Here is a 14,828-nt window from a genome sequence, read left to right as displayed (position 1 = left end):
CCTGTAATCATACCTGGTAATTCTTGGACATAGCATGTTCTCAGGACAAAACATTATACATGCCTTTATATAACCAAAGCACTTAATACCTCTTTGCTCCAGAACAATCCAGAACACAGTTAAATAGATTTTATCTTTCAGGTAAAGCCATATAAATGGAAATGTCTAAAACAGAAAAATTGGGAAGATACCATGTTTATTTATAGTAATTTTATTTTCTCTTTTAAAATGCTGAGAAATAGGAATCCCTCTGCATATTTGGTCAGATAAATTTTGCCAGATTAGGGAGCTTCATTCATGCTCATTGTGGTATTTCTCCTTGTCGTTTTTCTGGTTTTTGTCTTTGGTTTCAGAATATTCCAGGAGATAAGTTAATCATTTTTATCTTTTCCTATGGGTATAATAACTAATAATTACTTTTATTGATGTTTGGTTTAGCTATTGTTTTTTCACTTCAATTAGATTTCAGTCTTTTGATTGCTCTTTAAAAATGTTTTTGAAAAAAGGAAGTGTTCTACTTTATTAGCTGTAACTTCAAATTGCTTTTAACCAAATAATGAAGTTATAATATTAATATATTTTAAAGTTTACTTTATTCATTTTACAACTAGAAGTTTGTAACTTTTGAACCCCTTCACCTATTTCTTCTATCCCCCAACTCCCCACCTTTGGCTACCACCAGTCTGTTCTCTGTATCTTTGAAATTGGGATTTTTGTTTTGTTTAAGATTTCACATGTAAGTGAGATCTTGGATCTCACGATCTTCCTCTGATTATTTTCATTCACTAAATGCCTTTAAGGTCCATCCTTGTTGTCAAGTGGAAAGATTTGATTCTTTTTTTATAGTGGAGTAATGTCCATATACAAATCTCATACTTTTGTTTCCATATCTTGGCTACTTACTGTAAATAATGCTGCAGTGAAAATGGAGATGCATGTGGTATACTTGTTTTCTTCAAATAAGTGCCCAGCCTGGAATTGCTGGGTGATACAGTTCTAAATTTCATTTTTGAGCAACCTCCATACATTTTTTCTTTCTGGCTACACCAATTTACATCCCCATTAAAAGTGAACAAGTGTTGCTTTTTCTTCATATCCTCTCCAACAATTTTTATTTCCTGTCATTTTGATAATAACCATTCTGTTATCAGATTTAAAGTTTTGATTTGCATGTCCATAATGATCAGTGGTGTTGAGCATCTTTTCATATAACTGGTGGTGATTGCTGTCTTTGGTAAAACAATTATTCAAATCTTCTGCCCATTTTTAAATTTGTTTTTTTTTTTTTTTACTATTACAATGTATGAGTTTCTGCTTATATTGGACAGAAACCTGTTACCAGTTATGTGGTTAGCAAGCATTTTCCCCCATTCCACAGGTTGCCTTTTCATTTTGTTGATGGTTTCCTTTGTTGTGCAAAAAATTTTTGTTCTGATGTAGTCTCATTTATTTTTGCATTTGCTGCCTTTACTTTAAGGTCAGATCAAAAAAATCATCACCAAAACCACTGTCTAGGATCTTTTACCACCTATTGTTTTCTTAGAGTTTTATGGTTTCGAGTCTTATATTAAGCTACTTAATCCATTTTGAGTAAATTCAAATTTTGTGTAGGATGTAAGAGAGTGGCCTCGTTTCATTCTTTTGCATATTTGTCCAGTTTTCCCAAAATCATTTATTGAAGAGACTGTCCTTTCCTCATTATATACTCTTAAACCTGTGTCATAAATTAGTTGATATTATACATACATTTTGGGTTATTTCTAGACTTTTTTTTTTTTTTTTGTTTTTTTTTTTTTTTGAATCTGTCTGTTATCTTTTTTTTTTTTTTTTTTATAAATTTTATTGTTATATTCCCCATACAATTGCAGCCCCCCATTCTGACCCCAATCCCTCCCCTCCCGCCCCGCCCGCCTAAAAGTGTCTCTGGTTCATAGTTTTTTGTTGATTTTGATTTTCACTTTCTTATAGTTATTCATTTTCCTGGTCCCTTATTTAAGTTTTCTAGATTCCTGCTATGAGTGAGACCATCCGGTATTTTTCTTTTTCTTTTTGGCTTATTTCGCTGAGCATGATCCCTTCCAGCGCCATCCATGTTGCTGCAAATTGCATGTGTTTATCTTTTTTGAATGCTGAGTAATATTCCATGGTATATATGTACCACATCTTCTTGATCCAGTCATCTATTTTTGGGCATTTGGGTTGTTTCCAAAGCTTAGCTATTGTAAACAGTGCTGCTATAAACATAGGGGTGCAGGTGTTCTTTGGAATTGATGTTTCTGTGTCCTTTGGGTAAATACCTAGGAGTGGAATTGCTGGATCATATGGAAGCTCTATGTTTAGTAGGTCCAGAAATCTCCACACAGCTCTCCACAGTGGTTGGACCAGTTTGCACTCCCACCAACAGTGCAGAAGAGTTCCTTTTTCTCCACACCCTCGCCAGCATTTGTTGTTGCTAGTTTTTTTTAATATGTGCCATTCTCACTGGTGTAAGATGGTATCTCATGGTAGTTTTGATTTGCATTTCCCTGATGGCAAGTGATGTTGAACATTTTTTCATATGCCTGTTGGCCATTTGCATTTCCTCTTCAGAGAAGTTTCTTTTTAGCTCTTCTGCCCATTTTTTGACTTTCTGTTCTATTGTATTGCTCTATGTGTCTGTTTTCATGCAAGATCTTGCTGTTTTTGATAACTATAACTTTGTAATATAGTTTGAAGTCGGGAAGCATGATGTCTCCAACTTAGCTCATCTTTCTCCTTTGCTTGGTGATTCCATACAAATTTTAGTATTTGATTTTTTTCTGTGGAAAATGTCATTGAAATTTTTATAGGGATTGCATTGAATCTAAATTGCTTTGGATAGTATGCCATTTTAATAATATTAATTATTCCAGTACATGAGCATAGACTATCCATTTCTTTGTGTCTTCAGTTTTTTTCACCCATTTCTTACAGTTTTCAATGTACAAGTCTTTAATCTCCTTGGTTCAATTTATTTCTACATATTTTATTCATTTTGATGTATTTGTAAATGGAATTATTTTCTTAGTTTCTCTTTCTGGTAGTTATTAGTATATAAAATCACAACATATTTTTGTACATTAATTTTGTATGCTGAAACAAATTTTTAAGATTTGTTTATTTATGCATACAAGAACTGGGGTACAAACAGTGGGGTCCGGGGGTAAGAGGATTCACCCAGAAACAGAGTGGACTGCAATACACTGCCTGCCAGAACAGGCAGACAGAGTGAAATACACTGCTGAGGGGAGCAGTGGGAAAGACAGGAGAGGTCCTCTGTGCCATGTGGGTAGCTCCCTGGCCAGCCAGGGATTGAACTTGTGCTGCAGAGGCTGCAGATAGCTTCACAATGCTGTGCTTAACCCCTTGTGCCACAGGGAGGCCCTGTGTGCTGAAACTTCAATGAATTTGTTAATTAGTTATAACATTTTTTTTGAATCTTAGTGTTTACATATGTGTGTGTATATATATATATGTGTGTGTATATATATATAATATTATTTCATTTACAAAGAATGACAGTTTTATTTTTTTCCCCAATATGGATGTCTTTCATTTCTTTTTCTTGTCTCTGGCTAGAACTTCTAGTACTATGTTGAATAAAAATGAGGAGAGTGTAATTCCTTTTCTTAAAGGAAAACTTTCAGCTTTCACTTTGAGTATCAGACTAGCTGCAAGCTTGTCACATGTAGCATTAATTATGTTGAAGTATTTTCCCCCTAAGCCCACTACATTGAGAGTTTTAATCATAAATAAATGTTGAATTTTATCAAGTGCTTTTCTTGCATTCAGTGAGATGATCATATTTTTATCCTCATTTTTTTTAATCCTCATTTGTTTTAGTGGTGTATCACATTAATTTGAGAATGTTGAAATAATCCTTACATCCCTGGAATACCCACTTGATCATAGTGTATGATGCTTTCATTGTATTGTTAAATTTGGTTGACTAATACCTTGCTGATGCCTTTTGTGTCTATTTGTTAGGGATATTAGCTTATAAATCTTTTTTTTTTTTTTTTTGTGGTGTGTTTGGTTTTCTGTAAGTATAGTGCTGCTCTCATACAATGAGTTTGGAAGTGTCACCTCTTCAGATTTTTGGAATAGTTTGAGAAAGTATTGGTATTAATTCTTCTTTGAATATTTGGTAGATTCACCAGTAAAGTTAGACTTTTGTTTTTTGGGTATTTTTTTAATTACTGATTCAATATCCTACTAGTAATTGGTTTATTAAGATTTTATATTTCTTCATGTTTCAATCTTGATATAGGTTATGTGTTCCTAAAAAATGTATGCATTTCTTCTTGGTTATCTAGTTTATTGGTGTATATAATGCACATAGTAGTTTCTTATGATCCTTTGTATTTCTGTGGTATCAGTTGTAACAGCTCCTTTTTTCTTTCTTTTTCTTACTCTCTTTTTCTTGATGGGTCTAGCTGAAGGTTTGTCAATTTTGTTTCTTTTTTCAAAGAATCAGCTCTTCATTTCATTGATGTCCCCTGTTGACTTTTTAGTCTCTACTTCATTTATTTCTCCTTTAATCATTATTTCCTTCTTTCTGCTAACTTCATTTGTTGTTCTTTTTCTTGCTCCTTGAGTGTAAAGTTGGGCAGGTTTTTGAGATTGTTCTTATTTCTTGAAATGGTCACATGTTTGATGCTATAAACTCTCTTATAACTGCTTTTGCTCAAGTTAGTGTTTGTTTTATGTATTTATGTACTTCTGTGTTGGGTCTATAAATATTTAAGATGTTATATTCTCTAGTTGAATTTGACCCCTTGATCGTTTTGTAATGGCCTTTTTTATTTCTTTTTTCTTCTTTTTTTTTTTCTTTTTATGATTAATGTATTGGTTACATTTTCTCTTGTATCATTATAGTCCCCATAATTCTCCTGCCACCTTATCACCCATGAACTATCACCATATTCCCTTGTGTTTCCTCCCCTATTTTGTCCCCCCATCCTTTGCTGTATGCCTCAGTTCTATGGTCAGCTTGCTAGTTTTGACGTTTTCTTGACCTTTTGTTTGGTTTCTCTATATTCCACATATAAGTGAGACCATTCAGTATGTATCTTTTTCCTTCTGACTAATTTTTGTTAGCTTTATCCCTTCCATTTCCATCCATGTTGCCACAAATGGCATGAGTTTGTCTTTTATGATCACTGAATAATATTCCAGTGTGTGTATATATCCTAACTTTTTGGTCCATTCATCTATTTTGGGGCATTCAGTTTGTTTCCGTATATTGGCTATTATAAATAGTGCTACAATAAACATAGGAGTGCAGGTTTCCTTTTGAATCACTAGTTTTGTGTTCTTTGGGTAGGTTCCTAGGAGTGGAATCACTGAGTCATAGTTTTTGTTTAAAAATCAACTTTGTCTGATACAACTTTTTTAGCTTTTTTCATTTGATTCAGATTTGTGTGAAATGGAATATCTTTTTCTATCCTTTCACCTTTAGTCTGTGAGTGTGCCCTTATATCAGAAGTGAGTTCTCTATAGGTGTCACATAGATGGGTCTTGTCTTTTTTTACCTATTCAACCTCTCTGTTTTTTTCTATGGAGAATTTGCTTAATTATCTTCAAATTGCTTTTAATGTATTTTTTGTGATTCATTAAACATTTTATGTGACCTATTTCAGTCTATATATAGTAAAGAAAACTTAGTTCTATGAATGAAAATACAATTTATAAATTATTTTCTGTAGCCTTTTTCATGTTAATATCTGTTTGCTTTTCCCAGATTATTTATGACATAAGACTAATTTGTGACATTCATTTTTCTTAATGATAGTCATTTTTAATAGTAAGTTACCAACCTCCCTTTTTGATAAGATACTGAAATGCAAACACCTGTTTTTTAAATAAGTAAATATGAGTTAAGAAAATTACCTTTAGGAAACTGCTGGTAAAATTAAAATAGAGGAAACATTGAGTTAACATAATTAGTAAAGATAAAATACCTATAAGTGATTATAATTTGATTTCAGTAATAGCCTAACTCATGTCAAAAGCATGGCTCATAAATCTTTTCAACTAATTAAAATAAACAATTTTATAGTTAAAATGACCATCAAAAATTTATAACAGTACCTCACACACAATAGTTTATGAGATAGATAGACAGACAGATAGATAGATAGATAGATAGATAGATAGATAGATAGATATAGATCTAGGTATAGATGTAAAATTGTGCAGCAAATACCAGAAGGGTACTGTTTATTTAACATAAATTATTCAACTTTTGCAGGGTATATTTATCCAGCAATATAACTTGGGGATACTTTTCCCATTTCTTTTTGTTACACTCCTTTTAAAATTTAAATAAAGCCATCATTTATATTGTAAGAAAAAAAGTTTACCCAAAATCTAATCTCTGTTCTCTTTATTTCAATTTATCTTTATAAAATGTCATAATGTCTAATCCATATTCTACATACACATTTATATATACTTTTTAATTTTGCATTGATATTTTCCACATTGTTTTATAATACATATAATGTATGTACACTGTTCCATTTATATGAATTTTTTGTATTTTGAGTTATTTCCAGGAAGAATCACAAAGACAATAAATTAAAGATTATGCTCATTCATAATTTAATGTACACTATAATGTGATTATCAAAAGGCAATATATACTGCCAAAATTATTTTTAGAGAAAGATTAATAATTAAAATATAACCTCATTTATATTTAGTTTGCTTTTTTGTGATTAATTTTATTGCTGTACCTTTGAATATCTTTCATTATTTTTGAAGTTAAGTCATTGCCTTGTTCTTAACAATTCCTTACTGTTAACTGTTGAATTATTTTTTCACTTTTATCACCCCATAATTACCTATAGCTTTAAAAACTATTTTAAAGTTTTTAACTCTCAAATTTCCTCTCATATCCAGATCCATAACTCGTAACCCCCTTGACATCTTCATATGATAAGCATTTCAAACTCAAAATATCCAAAATAAAATTCTTGATTTTCTCTACCCTTATCTTTCACCACTTTCCTATCATCTTTATCCCACAAACCCCTACTTTTATAGTCACAACTTTTAAAATTGATTTTGCAACCTTTGAAAGTAAGGCCCAAATAATTCAAATGTATTTTTTCAAATAATCATAATTTAAAACTCAGAACATGTCTTATTATATATGATCTGAAAAACTGGGTTAAGAAGTGATGTTTTAAAACAATAATAAATATAGAAGTAGTTGCTTCAAAGAGCTTTTTTATAATTTAATACATAGATAATGATTATAAATGGGACTTCCAGAAATTTAACCTCAATTAATAAAATTTGGTTTTTAAGCATTAAGAAAATAATACTCCCAAATTATTTTTTATTTGTAAATACTAGACTGCCCATATAATAGTTTTTATTCAAAACCTTTATGGTTTCTTCATAACTGTTTGACTTATAGTGAATTCTTTTTTGATATCATATATCTAGAGTACTTGTCATCTCAAATGTAAGAAAGTTTTAAATCCTTTTTCTTCTCTTCCTTTTTGTTTCTATAGATTTTTTTCCTATTTTTCTTATTCCTAAGTGTATCCCTCTCTGGAATGTAATGTGATGTATCATTAAAATATGTTATCAGTTGCCATATGAAAAACATTTTTTGATAATGCTTCAAGGAACTAAGTGAAATAATATGTTAATTTAAAAGATAAGTTAAACTTTATTTTTCTTTATAAACTCTATGGGGATTATTGTTCATTTTCTACCTTCCAAAAAAATACAAGAAGATATATATTGTCTGTCATTCTCTGTCACATCTTGTAGCCAGAGGAGAAATTAAAGTATGGCCCTTTGGAAAAAGGTGAAGTACAGTCTCCACAAAACTTCTAGAGACCATTATTTTGAGGTAAAATTGTAATTGCTTGAAGCAAGCCAAGATATGGGAGGTAATTGTAGCAGTTATAAATTGTAGTAATGGTTCAGTAGAAACTATTTTATTCATTGATCCAGTTCATCACTTAATCAAGTGAACATTAATATATTTGTATTCTAGACTTTTAGTACTAATCTGACCACATCTTTTGTGGCTGATCAAGTCTAGCCACAAGCTTAATGAGATACTACAAAATAAAAGGAAAAACATGACACATCAATGAGAATTTATTTTTGGTATTTTTGGTTTTATTTTTTAAGCAATTATCTAATGGTAACTTCAACCAAGTACAAATAGGAGATGCAAAAGTATATAGGATACTGGCCTTCAAGAATATGAAAATTTGTGAGAGATAAATATCTATTGCACTTTAATATAACCCAGCATAAGATGAGTAACATAATAACATAGAAAAATAGTTTGACACTTCCAGTTTTCGGGAACCAAGGGTGGGTTTACAAACGACATTGCATTTGCACTGTTCTTGCAAGACATACATAATTTCAGCAGGCAAAACTGTATTTTAAGGGAAAGAACAGCATGGTGATATAGTTACCATTTCAGTAGGTTGAAACAAATAAATTGACAAAGGCAAAGACATTAAAAATTACAAGAGTATATTCATTAACTAGCAGGTAAATTTTGGGTTCAAACTAAATACTAGTCATAGAAGATGAAGCTGAAAGTCAACCTGGGAACATGGTATTTGGGATGCCCACATAGGGAGTCTGGGTAATTCAGTGGGTAGTTGAAGGGAAGATTTAAGACAATTGAGTAGGATTTTTTTTTTTTTTTTTTGGTAATGCTAAAATAACAACTCCTCATCCACAATCTTAGCAAATTGTTTAACTTTATAGATGATGAAACTCAAGTGACTTGATAAAGTTCTGTCAGCAGAGCCAGGGGCAGAGCTCATCTACTTAAACTGCCAATTGTAGATTCTTTTTGTTATGACACACATTACTTTAGATAGGATAAAGCAATAGGAAAGGACAGAAAGCCTTTCAGGGAGAAAAAAAATTCTACAGTAGGTTATCAGAGGTAAAGATCTAGGGAGCAAGAGAAGGCACAGATGGTTCCCAGGTTTAAAACCTGGTGTTGGCAGTGGGTGAGGGGTAAGGTTATATGAGAAAAGACAGCATGGGGTTTACCATAGATATTAGGCATGTTATGAAACTGTACTGCCTTTGATTTGGTATTCAAGGGTGAGTAGATTAAATGAACTAGTTGAGAGTTAGAAAAGTAGTTTTTTATTCTATCTGGATACTTGAGTTCATGTAACTCTGTTGTATATATTTTGTTAATTCAGTACTTTTCAGAAAGGCAATTATTTAGCTATATAGAAATCCATAATCAAAAGAAATACACAACTTTTTTATTTTACTTTGGTCAGCAATTCAGTATAGAGTTCCCAAAATGGCACAGGTATCTCCATTGGACATTAGTAAATGGTGCCTCAGTAACCTAAGGTATAATACATTTAGGAAATGAAAGAGATCTGTTCTATTAAATCACATAAAGTTTATCTTTGTAAAAAGTGAAGTAATCCACTTGGTCTCTTTACTAGAACTTTGACTTCTTTACTTGTAAAGCATCAAGTGACACAATAAAATATTAGTATTTCTTTTGGGTAGGCAAAAAATAGGCAATGTAACAAGGTATAAAAATATTTTCAAAGATACTAATTGGTCGGTTACAAATTATGGAAATATAATCCAAATTTGGCTTGAACAAAAAGGGGAATTTTATTCATTCTGTGCTGAGTTTAGATATGTTTTGATTGAAGTGCCAGAATATTGTCAGAAATTTCTCTATTTCTGGATTCTTCCTTTATGTAGATGAACTTTTTTTCACTAAGGGTTTTCCTATTTCCAGATGATAGCAAGATATTCACCAATATATTAAGTATGTGTTCTACTAGATTAAGAACACAGATGACTCTGTGCCAACAGTTTCACCAAGTTCTTAGGCCAGCTCTTAGTTGGACCATTTTATGTCACATGCTTAATCACAAATCACTAAATGCCAGGGCATAGAAATTGTGTTAAGTCAGTCCGTAGTCATGGTTCCACTCTTAGGGACTTTGAAATACTGTCAGCCTTACTTGAAGCAAATACACTAAGAATTGTCAGAAAGGAAGATCAGATAATAGCTGACTGAATAAATTAAAGATATTTACCATTGATAGGATTTGCTTTATAAATGTCAGGCCATACATAAGTAGTATATAATAAGGCAACCCTAAATAAAATAGTAATTGAATTACCTTTAATTAAAATGGAATTTGGTTTGAATTTAAGATAAGGCTTTATGAAATAGTTAAATAATTTTCCTGTCATGATGAAGAAATGGTGCCTACAGATACCCTTTTTCCTTTATAAAACTAACAAAGTTCTCATGTGGCAAAGAAACAAATTTGTCTAAATGTTTGTTTTAATCAGAAGTAATATTAAAACCTACCTGTTTAGTATATTTAATACTTTTCATAGGATACTTATTAGAGATGATTTTTTTGTGGTTGCAAATAGAGAAACAGTCACTTCATTTTTTTTGAAAAGCAACTGATGCTATTAAAATTAGTACAATAATATTGTTAACCTTAGCCATGTTTATTTATCAAATAATTATAAGCATAGGCGTAAGCGAAATTTAAAGATTCTTTTTAAAAGTAATACCATGGTTTAAGGAGATCATCAGTACTTAAATGGGTTTAGATTTGAACAGGAGCTCTCCAACAGAGATAATATAGTGGAAATTCCTCTTAGTAGAGAATAAGATACTGATAGTACAAAATATAAAAGACCTTTAGATGAATTTGATCATGTCAAAATTTTTCTTTCTCCTCTTTCCAATACCCAGTGTCGTCTTTGTATCCTTTATATAAATACTTCTGCATCAGCACTTTTAAGACTACTGCACTGATACATTTACACATTTTTCTAAAACTAATTATAAATTCCTTAAAAGCAAGAGCAATGTCATATATATCCTTTCTCTTCAGTTTCCAAAACAGTCTCGGCCACTCAGTAAGCATTCCATAAAAGATTGGATGGATGATAAATACTTTAGATTATAGCTCTGAATGTAAAACCTATTTGTAACTGTCAGGAACATCTAATTTAGTTGACACGTTACACAAAATACCAGTATGTTGTGTAAGAGCAACTTTTTTCTCTTAATTCTTTAGAAATAAGAATACATATATTTATGTGAGTCAGTGTGTCTTCAGTTAAAATGAAACTATCCATAAAATCTACTATTTATCATTTCAGTGAGGACGCAAACAATGTCAATGCATAGACATTTCCTTTGGTAAATGTGGTATTCTGTGTCAAAGAAGTAAGCAAATTGAGTATGTCATAGAATCACCCACGTTCCTTTTCTCTCTGCACCCCAGTCAATATTGAATTGCCCACAATATCCAAGCTTCCACAATACTGTCTCACTTTTTGGCCTTGACGTAACACATAAAATGGAAATAGGACAATACTCTCTGAGATACTGCACAAATGAATGAATTTCCTTTTTACCACATCTCTTATTAGAGTGTGTTTCCTATGTGTGTCCATGTTAGATTAATACTGTGTACAAATAAATATGGGTGTATATTTTTAATTCTTCAAAGCAAAATGAGTATAAAAAGAGTATAAATGTAAGGCTTTTCATGTTGTCAAAAATAAAAGTTCAGTGACAAATTCCTTGACTAGGCTATTAAGTATTTATAATCATTAAATTTGGATTTAATAACTTCTATATTTCCTTTAGTTTTCTAGTTTAATTTGATGATCAGTTATACAGAATTATTTTGAGCTTAAGTTAAAAATGCTACATATTTTAAATATTAATATATAAGTATTAATGTCTTCTAAATCTTAACACTTATTTATGAATACACAGATGTGAGTTATACTAACAAACCATACTGGTATTTGATAAAACAGAAATTATGACTATCAGTATTTTATATAAGAATATTTCAAATATTTAAAACTAAAATACAGGGAATGATACTTTATAAAGATCCCGTTAATATAAAGCTGGATGATGATGTTTAATTCTTCAACTTGCAAAGATACAGAGTTTTTTTGGAAGATGGTGACTTTTATGAAAAGTCTACAAACCATTTCTGAATTATACATTATTACTTTTGAGTATTGAAAAAAAATGGTTAAAGGGAAGAATAAAAGCAAGATAATGTGCAATAATGTAAGTACTGTGCAGACATTTGCAAGTTCTGTAAAACTAGTCCTACATTGGGAAAAAATAAAGTTGTGGATGCAGCAAATACAGTGTGAGACTGGTGTACAGTGCAGTAGAAATTAATATTATCTTCATGCATCGCATAGAAGTTTAGATAATTTTGTAGTGGATGTTGTAATTTTATATATTTTTCATTACTTTTTATTGATAGACTGTAGGATAGTTCTCTTAATTAACCTTTCATGTACTATTTTCTCCCTGGTTTGTAATCATGCTGGTAATTATTACATTGAGCAAAGCAGCAGAGATATTAGAATTTAAATTAATTTAAGAACAGCTCTTTTGAACATCTTAGTTGATTAATATGTTTTTCTTCATAAAAATTATGTTAAAACACTACTACTTGCCAGTATATGAATGTTTTCAACAATATTTTATTCCAAAAATGTTCTGATTTTGAAATGAAATACTTATTTATAAAATATAATCAATTAACATTCAGATATTTAAACCCTTAAAAATTTTTATCAATATTTCTTGTGTACTGGATAAAATATAAGGATGATTCTAATTTATCTTTATAATTGATGTAAGATGTAATCATAGTTTACTCTCTAATTATAACACTAACATTAGCATTTCAGACAATTTTCAACAAAAAAGTCTTTGAACAAAATTAAATTAACACATTAAGAAAACTATTTCTCAGTCTACTTCTAGAAACTAAATGTACTTAAGGGGAATATGAGAGATATATTTGACATTCCTAAAAACTGTTTTTAAAAAACTTAGATTTTTTTCCATCAAATTAAATGTCTATATAGACAAACTGGAATAAAACAAAATTCTGCTATGACTATAAATTATATGTATGGAAAGAAAAATTGTGTGTGCATGTGTGAGTGTAATATATAGATATATTTATGATGTGACTAAGTCTACAATTTGAATGTTACACACTCACTGCTTGCTCCTTCCAAGAGCAAAATTACCAAAAAAATACATGACTCTATGTCTTTAAAATACTCTTACCCAAATCTGTTTTTAAGGTAGTATGGCAATCAATACTTGCTAAAAATTAGATCTCATAGAATATCACAACTACATTCCTGCTCAAATTCAAACACATTACTTCAACTTGCCCATATCAATGACTGAAACAATAGAACAAGGAGTTGAAGGCTTTGTCGGTGACACACCACTAGCAGTTTTTGATCTACCCAGTTAATCATAAAACATTGCTGTATGCATCTTTGTACTACTAAAATATTACTTTAAATAATCTATAACTTGACTTTAGGGCTTATAGGAAATGCCATTCTAATTTAATACTTATTACAATAATATTTGATTTTGGTTAAGTAAATAAAAAAAATATGCTGGTTTTATGGCTGGATGTTTCAATATAAATTAGCTAAAATGCCTGTACTCCATACGGTCACATTTGATTGTTTTAAGTTGTTCATGTGACTATTGTAAATTTTTAATAATCTTTGGTAATATGGTTGTAAATCCTATTTTTAAAAATGTGGCTATGAGTGCCAAAAAAGAATTATCTACCTAATCAAAACAGCCATTTTTGAAATTTAGATAGAACATCCAGGTAGTATTCTCAAATAGCCTTAGCCTACCTAAATGCAATTGGCATTTTTATTGCTTAGAAATATTTTTATTTTATAAAGTTACATGCTGTATGTCAGTTTAGCTGAAAAACTAAAATATTACTACTAATAATTTTATTAACCTCTATCTCTGAAAATACTAGTCATGAAATAACTTCAGTATCAAATAACAATAAGTGATAAGGAACATGAAATTAATGTTTTAAGGGAATGCAAGCTAGAAATTTCCTACTTTATTAACTTTGCTTTATAACCCTGCACTCTGTTTTTGAATGTTTTAGAGCAAAGATATCCTTAAGCTGTAGTAGGTGACGAGTCAACAGCATTGTGATTTTGGAGCTATATAAAAGTGTTATCATTGATGTTTAGTTATGATTCCCTTGTTTGAAAACATACTAACTTCTTATAACTTCTAGTGCAAAATGCACAGACTCAAGGAAGATTTTAATAGTTTTAACTGCAAATTTCTTTTTCCTTTGAAAACTCCAATTTTACAAAATCATTGTATTAAAATATGATAAAAGTCACTTTGCAAATTGTGATGTTTTGTCTTTCATAAATTACTTTTGAATTAATTTTCAATTAACTATTTTAGTTTTTCTAGGATAGCAAAGTAATATTATATATGTGCACAAAACAGAAGTATTATTTATACGTATTTTTTTTAATTACAGGTAAAGATTATAGTTCCCAACAGCACAGCAGGTCTGATAATAGGGAAGGGAGGTGCTACTGTGAAGGCTATAATGGAGCAGTCAGGGGCTTGGGTGCAGCTTTCCCAGAAACCTGATGGGATCAACTTGCAAGAGAGGGTTGTCACTGTGAGTGGAGAACCTGAACAAAACCGAAAAGCTGTTGAACTTATCATCCAGAAGATACAAGAGGATCCACAGAGTGGCAGCTGTCTCAATATCAGTTATGCCAATGTTACAGGTCCAGTGGCAAATTCCAATCCAACCGGATCTCCTTATGCAAACACTGCTGAAGTGTTACCAACTGCTGCAGCAGCTGCAGGGCTATTAGGACATGCTAACCTTGCTGGCGTTGCAGCCTTTCCAGCAGTTTTATCTGGCTTCACAGGCAATGAC

General features: G+C 30.9%; 1 protein-coding gene across 3 annotated transcripts in view; it reads left to right on the top strand.

Annotated features, from left to right (window-relative positions):
• Positions 1-14,828, top strand: part of NOVA1 (NOVA alternative splicing regulator 1) — a 149,805-nt gene that overhangs the window by 129,878 nt on the left and 5,099 nt on the right. For all 3 annotated transcript variants that reach the window (XM_054689557.1, XM_054689560.1, XM_054689564.1), the window contains one exon: positions 14,415-14,828. This exon is cut by the window's right edge and continues 5,099 nt beyond it. In XM_054689557.1, coding sequence (XP_054545532.1) covers positions 14,415-14,828 — 414 coding nt within the window. The remainder of the gene's footprint in view (positions 1-14,414) is intronic.

Source organism: Talpa occidentalis, unplaced genomic scaffold (assembly GCF_014898055.3).
Source record: "Talpa occidentalis isolate TD23 unplaced genomic scaffold, MPIMG_talOcc4v2.1 talOcc4.11, whole genome shotgun sequence".
Lineage (NCBI taxonomy): Eukaryota > Metazoa > Chordata > Mammalia > Eulipotyphla > Talpidae > Talpa > Talpa occidentalis.
Note: the sequence above shows the minus strand (reverse complement) of the source record. Positions and strands in the feature narration are given on the sequence as shown.